Raw genomic sequence first — 7,634 nt, forward strand, 5'->3', positions numbered from 1 at the left:
AACACCCTACCCGCTGTGCTATCGCTCCAGCCATATATATATATACATATATATACATATATGCTCGAGCGGGCCCAGTAACGTCTCCATTGGAGACTTTGTTGTTACTGTGTCTGGCATATCGAATATGTCACAGGGAGCTTGCCAGGCTCTGCCGTGCGGGCGAGATACTCTCGGTAGCTTGCCGGGCTCTCCGAGAGGGGCGGAGGAATCGAACTCGGGTCGGCCATGTTGGCTGCGTGCAAGGCAAATGCCCTACCGCTGTGCTATGGCTCCAGCAGAGCCTTATATATCCTTGATATTAATACCTTATCATATGGGCATTGGGTGAATAATCTGTGGTTCATCTTTGTATCTAGGTCACCGTTTCTTTTGAGATGCAGAAGCTCTTTGGTTTATGTAGTCCTATTTGAGTTTTGTTTGTTTGTTTGTTTGTTTTTGTTTTGTTTCCTTCCACTTGCTTGGTCAGTGGTCTTTCATCTTTGAAGATGCCTGTGACTTCAATGTCAAGGAGGGTTTTGCTGATGTTTTCTTCCATGTACCTGGTACCAGGTGTGATATTGAGGTTTGAATCCATTTGATCTTACTTTTGTGCATGGCATTGGATAAAGGTTTGGGTTTCTTTTTTCACATGTAGCTCTCCAGTTTATCAAGTGTCAATTGTTGAAGAGACTTTTCTTACTCCACTTCATTTAACTAGCTCCTTTATCAAAGCTTAAATGGTTATATATTTGAGGATCTGTGTCAGGATATTCAACTTTATTCCACTGATCTGCAGGTCTGTCTTTATTCCAATATCATGCTTTTTTAATTACTATTCCTTTATAGGACAGTTTGAAGTTGTGAAAGGTGGAGCCTTGGAAAAGAAAATCTTTTCTTTTTCCAAAAGATTGCTTTAGGATGAGCACCTAGGGGTGCTCAAGGCTTACTTTTGGCTGTATTCTCAGGGATCACTCCTGGAAGCGATTGGAGATGGAGGATTGAACCATTCAAAGCAAACACCCTGTACTATCTCTCTGGTCCCTGTCTGTATTATTTTTTATTCTTTCTTCTTTTTGCTTGCTTTTTTGGTGGGGGGATTGGTTCCAGTACTTTTGGTTTAAACTCATTTATTTGAATTTTTATTTCTTCCATTCTGCTGTTAAGCTCTTCTTTTTCCCTTTCTTTCTTTCTTTCTTTCTTTCTTTCTTTCTTTCTTTCTGTCACACCCGGCAATTCTTAGGGGTTACTCCTGGCTCTGCACTCAGAAATTACTCCTGGTTATGCTTGGGGGACCATATAGGATGTGAGGGATAGAACCCAGGTCAGCCATATGCAAATCAAATGCCTTACCCACTGTACTATGGCTCCATCCCCTCTCTTGCATTTTTAAGTTCAGCGATATATTCTTTAGCTCTATTTGAGCTAAAGAGTTCTGTTTGAACTCTTCTCAAACTTTCCCCTGTACTTCTTTGTTGACATTCTTTTCCATGATATCATCTCTGAGAGGCTCACTAACACTGTTGCTCTGGAGTCTTCTTCAGGTCGCTTGCATAGCTCTGCTGTGCTAGTTTCTGGATCTATCAGTCCAGTGAGTCCTTTGGCCTCCCCTCCTGTCTGTTGTTCCATGGCCTGGGCAGGGCTGGGATCTGTCCCAGCAGGTCTGAGTAGTCAGTGGGAGCACGCAGTGTGTCTAGGGACAGTCAGGGGACTCATGGGCTTGACTGCCTGACCAACTCCTAACTCCTGAGCTACTAAGTTTGAGTGGATCTAGGCAGTGACCAGGATTCAAGGTCACCAGTCCCTGTAGTCATTAAGGTATTGTGGTCACACAAACCTGGGCTGGGCCTGCAAAATCCCTGCATGGTAGGTTTAAGAGCAGACAAGTCCTTGGTCCCAGCTGGTGACAGAACATTCCCCTGGAAGAGCAGAGTCTGGCTCTCTGAGCTGCCAGGGACCACTTGCAGGCCGTGGGGCCCCCTTGCTCCAGGAGATCCTCGGGATAGTGTCTGTCTGTAGGGTATGGCTTGCTATAGCACTGAGACCCATTTGTCTGCTAGAACTAAGCACTTGAGATAGTTGTTTCTGCCCGTAGGTGGCTTAGCTATTTGCTGAATTTTCTGGTGTTCTCAGAGATTTCCCTTCAGAATCTGTTATTATGGCCAGTCAGAGCTAACATGACTTGTACTAGCACTGCCACCTGCCAGATTATATTTGATCGGCCAGAGGGATGTGCAAGAGTTCAGGCGCTCTGTGCCTGTAACAGATTTCCTGGTTTAGTCCTTGGCATAACACACAGCCCAGGAGCACCAGCAGGAGTTACTCCTGAGCACAGAGCCAGGCCTTGCACCCCAGGCACTGCCAAACGTTTCCCCCAGCCCATACTCATCCCCTGCCACCCCCAGCTCCAACCTTGTATATACCCTAGAGTTGAGCATTCGTCAACCTTTTACAACTGCAAATCAGCACCTGTCTATATACCAGTCCACGAGCCCACACTTAAAACTACTCTGGTAAACCACTGGTTTTCAACCTATTGGTAGACCAGAACCAATCTGTGGGCCAGCAGCTGGAGGACACTGCTATAGTTTATTGTCTCCTGTTCTGTGTTGCTGGGATCATAGGAGGCTAGCAAGGGGGGGGGCTCACTGTGTGCCCCCAGGTAAAGTCCTTATGCGTCTTTTCCTCACTGCATCTAGTTTTCCCTCAAGGTATGGACTGTTCTTAGAGAGCGGGGAGGGGTCCTCTCTGCCTGTAACCTATCTGGGGGCTCCTCTTTAGTCCCTGCTGTGAATGCTTTTGTGCATTGGGGCTTCAGGTCCATTTCTGCATCAGTTATTTGAAGTGTTGATGTAAGTTCGCTGTGATTGGTAAAGGTTATAAACGCAAGTTCTCCCTGTTTAGCTCTCTTGGCCCTGCCCCTATTCTATCTAGCAAGCCTATTTAACACAAATTCTCCCTCTCTCTATCTCTCTCTCTCTCTCTCTCTCTCTGTGTGTGTGTGTGCATGTGTGTGTGTGTGCGAGTGTGTGTGTGTAAGAGGCTGCATATTCACTCTATTAAAAAACTGGCATTCTGGATGCATGTTTTCATTGATATTCACATGTTCCCTGCAGGATCAGCCTCCAACTTCAGCTTTTTCAGATGGATGAGATCGCTTCTGACTCCCTCCTGCAGGTTTGTGCCAGTTTGGAGTTACTGAGTGGGCCCAGGCCTGGGAAGTATGGGATCCCCTCTCCTAGCCATGCCTGGGTGGAATGTGGTGTGGGAAGCTCACAGTGGGGCCCATGAGGAAGGTAGCCTCTGCTCCTCACTGTCTTCTGTTCCCCGGTCTCACTTCATCAGAAGTTTCTGGTTTCCATCCTTCACCCAGATCATCAGAGTCAGCCACGGGGCTTTAGTAGCAGATGACGGCGGGGCAATTGGTCAGGGTTGCTCCTCTCGCCAACAGCATTTAGGCCCAAGGACTTCTGTTCTTCCCTGTCAGCTCAGGGGTCTGGTCTGACGGTGTTGGTGGGAATGCAGGCACAGAGGGAGGGGGCCTTTGGGGTTGGATTCTCAGGAAAGGGAGGGACAGACTTCCTGAGCCCCACTAGAAGGTAGGGTCATGAGCACCCAGTTGCTCTCCTTCCCGCCTGCTACCCCCACTTTGGTGCCCTCCCATCCTCCGCTTTGAAGAGCTTGGAAACATCTTCCCTCCCTTGCCCCGTCTAAGGCGCTAGTGCTGCAATTTGGAAAAGTTCAGGCTTGGTTTCATGCTGTTGGTTTGCTTTGAAATGCGGATGTGTGGGTCACTCTTCATCTCCACACCCGATGTGGCCCCTGGATCATGATGCCCTTTCCCGCTGATCCCAGACGTGAACTGAGTCTGTTTCTCTCATTCCCTTCACCCCCTCCATGAAGATTAATTATGTAAGATCAAATTTACCATCTTAGACATTTGGGGTGGAGGGGGTGATGCGGCAACTGGGGTCAGTTGCATGCAAGACAAATTCCTGAACCCCCATACTATCTCTTCAGCTCCCTTCTTAACCAGTTTTCATAAGCCTGGGGTGGTCAGGGGCCAGGTGGGTACCTGGGGCCCCTCCAAGTAATGTTCAGTCCATCATATGCATCTAGTTCCAAAGGTTTAGTTTCGTTTGTTTGATGAAACTTCATACCATGAGTCATGTGCTTGATTACTGAGCCACATCCCTGACCCCAGCTCAGGGGTGTTAAGAACATTGTGCTGCTACAGAGCCCTCCTGACCGTGTAACTCCAGAGCTACATGCACGACTCCTTGAGAGACTACATGCACGAGAAGCACTAGCTCTGCGCTCCTCCCTCTCAAGAACCCTGCAGATAACCTTCACAAGCTCAACCAGTCTATTTTTGATGGCCTCAAAGATGAAACCAAATACAGGGGCATGGGGAGGGGGATTAAACAAAAACGGGAGCAGAGTTATGGAAAACAACAGGGAAAGGCGAGAGGTGGTAGAGTGGGTCCCCTCTGCCTCTCTTCCAGGCTGAGGGAAGGGCTGGTGACTGGTCACAGCGCACATCCCCTGCTCTCTCTGATACTGCCTGGTCTTGGACTGGAGATTCAACAGGAGCTAATGGACTCACTCACCTCGCTCTTAACTACTTTGATTCAATTTCCAGCACCACGTATGGTCCTCTGAGCCCTGCCAGGAGTGACCTGAGCACAACTGGGTGTGAACACAAAACAAGCAAAAAGCTCCAGAAGCAAAACAAAACAAAACAAAAGCAAAAACCCCAATTTGTCTTGAGAGCAAGTGTAGTGTAAGTAGAAGTAGGTTATGAAAGAGGCTGCCTACAGGACTAGAGGTAGTACAGTGGATACTTGCCCGGTCTCCAGCACTCCATAAGGTTCCCTGAGCCTGACCAGGAGTGACTCCTAAGTACTGAGCCAGTTGTAAGCTCTGAGCACAGCTTGGTGTGGCCCCCAAACCAGAAACCAAACGACAAAAACAAACAAACAAAAAAAACCACTGCCTACAGATTTTGGATCTATAAATGGTGAGTGGTTGGGAGTATCTGGTTTGATGTGACTTAGCGGATTTTTTTTCTTGGCATTTCCACTGTTATTAATTTGTTTTGGTTTGGGGACCACGCCTGGCATGGTGCTTAGGGATCCGTCCTGGAGTGTGCTCAGGGACAGTGTGGTGCTGGGGCTCCCACATGCAGAGCATGCCCTCAGCATGCCCTCCAGTCCTTTGCCCTGCCTCCCTGACCCCAGTGGTGGCCATAGGAAGTGACTGTCCCTTATACTGTGTACTGAGTTCTTGGAATTTCTTCTCTGCAGAGGTTGTAGTATTGTATATAAGCATGCATGAGGAGGAGAGTATTTTTGCTGAACGGAGCTCATTTCATACCATTCATAGCTTAGTGGACTTGACAGCAGATAGGGAAGGCCCCAGCTAAGCTGTGGCAGCCCAGCACAATTTGGGGGTGTTTACTCAGAAGTGAAAAGTCCAAGGAATGGTGATTCGTATCAGAGCAGAAATTTGTAGCTTGTTTTTTTTTTTTTGCTTGTTTGTTTGTTTGTTTTTAAATTCATTGCTTTGAGGATTTCTTCTTTTTTTTCTCTTTACAATTATTGTCCCAGTTACTCCTTAAAGCCAAAGATTAGTATAAGTGTGTTTGGGCAAAGGGATCTGGCTGTTCCTTCCTCCATCATATGTACAATTCTGAGAACTGTGAAGGGCAACCTGACCTTAAGAAGGCCTTTTCCTCTAAAATCCCCCCAAATGCTGAGCTGGTGTGACCCCCGGCATCATAAGCCCCGAGTAGCACCACAATCTCAGGGACCAGCACTGTGCTGCAAGCCTAGACGGCCGAGTACAGTGCTCCTGTGTTGCACGTTTGAGTTCTAACAAATGCACAGTGTTGTGTAGCTGCCATTTCAGTATCATAGTTTCACCACCCTAAAATTCCCCTGTGCTCTAGCTATGAAGTGAACAATCATGCCATTACAGGCATGAAGAACCTTAAATGCATATTGCTAAGTGAAAGAGACAGTCAAAAGAGGGCACATCTGTCTGATTCTAGCTGTATGATATTATAGGGAAGGCAAAAGTATAAAAAACGACACACAGATGAAGGACTAGGGACAGGGAAGGGAGCAGGACAAGGCGATCTGGAGGCAGCACAGGCCTAGACTCAGGCCGTGGGTGTCTAGGGTAGAGAGGTGAGGTGTCTGTGTATACCTGAGCCCCTGGAGCCAATATGCTGTAAGCAGGGGACCCAAACTACAATAGTTAAACTTCAAAATATGCCTCTAAGGAGACAGGCTGGGGGGTGGGAGGCAGCCCAGGGTCATTGATGGAGGAAGGCACACTGGTGGTGGGATTAGAGTTGGAACGTTGTATGTGTGAAACTGTTATCAACAACTCTGTATATCATGCTGCCTAAATAAGAATAAAATGAAAAGACAACAATAAGCAGGACCCGTTTTGGCGAACCATCTCTCTAGAGCCCAGAGGAGCCTTCCTCTGACCACGCTTTGTGTTTGTTGCATGAAGGAGCTTGCGACCCTCCGCGGAGCAGATTGTCCTAGCGCCATCACTGGCGAGGGTCGACCTGGAGATGCTGCAGCTCACCCAGGAGAACGCAGACTTCGCCGGGCGGGATCGCTACCACCACTCCTCCCCAGTGAGCCGGGAACAGCTGATGCCTCGGTACTAGCGCTGAGTACTCAGCCCTTGCCGCTGGGGCTCAGGGCTCAGTGCACAGTGGATACAAGTCCCGTAACCTTTGTGGTGCTGGTTCTCCTTGGTGAGAAGCAAAGCCCTGTCCTCACATCCCATCAGGACTGGACCTTCTGCTGGAGCGTTGTGAACAGGAAACTGGCCACAGAGCTGCCTGGAGGCGTTGGGAGGCACAAGACCCAAGGACTTACTCTCAGGGCCTTAACAAAGACTCTTGAAATTTTTGCTATTTTTTCCTTTTGGAAAAATGTGTTTTCATGTTTCCAAACCCCAAAGTACAATCCTACACACAGTGCAAGACTCCCTCCCATTCTTGCTTTGATGTTCAGATGCTGTCCACTGCCCCAGCGTCTGGGTTTCTGTATGCCTGTCCAGCATTTCTTTGTGAATGCAGAGGCCAGCGGGAACATGTGTTCTTATTACTCCTGGTCTGTCCGTAAAGGCTAGTCTGTCCTACATGTGCTCTGCCCTTCACTTTTCCTCTTAATAATCTAACCTAGAGACATTTGCATACCAGTATGTGTAGAGTGTCCTCATTCTTTTTCATTCGTAAATGTGCTTTAATTTATTTCTTCAGTTCCAATGGCATTTGGATTGTTTCCAACCTTTGACGGTTCCAATCAGCTCTGCAGTGAATTATCTGAAACACATGTACCAATGCAAAATATATCTGTAGGATAAATTCCCAAATGTGAAATGACAAGACCAAAGGATGCATACCTTTGTAGGGTATTATGGTTGAATGATGGTCTTTCATAATTAAAAAATTGAACAACCAGGAATTATCTAATAGTGACTCATATTCTTGCAAGTTTTTGTTGTTCTCAGCTCTCTGGTGTGGAAAGCAGATTTTAAATGGGCTGAATTTCTCATTTGGTTAAAAAAAATTGTATTTAGCTAAAATGTTATTGTGTCACCAACAAAGTCATCAGGTCTTAGGCTGG

At 47.3% G+C, this 7,634-nt stretch overlaps 1 protein-coding gene across 1 annotated transcript in view; it reads left to right on the forward strand.

Moving 5' to 3' along the window:
* The window catches only part of SLC12A8 (solute carrier family 12 member 8), a 142,263-nt gene extending 135,596 nt beyond the window's left edge, over positions 1 to 6,667 (forward strand). The window contains exons 14-15 of the mRNA XM_056126484.1: positions 3,096 to 3,156; positions 6,505 to 6,667. Coding sequence (XP_055982459.1) covers positions 3,096 to 3,156; positions 6,505 to 6,667 — 224 coding nt within the window. The remainder of the gene's footprint in view (positions 1 to 3,095; positions 3,157 to 6,504) is intronic.
* The last annotated feature ends 967 nt before the right edge of the window (positions 6,668 to 7,634 follow it).

The sequence above is a fragment of the Sorex fumeus genome, unplaced genomic scaffold (genome assembly GCF_029834395.1).
Source record: "Sorex fumeus unplaced genomic scaffold, SorFum_2.1 ptg000063l, whole genome shotgun sequence".
NCBI classification, from domain to species: Eukaryota; Metazoa; Chordata; class Mammalia; order Eulipotyphla; family Soricidae; genus Sorex; species Sorex fumeus.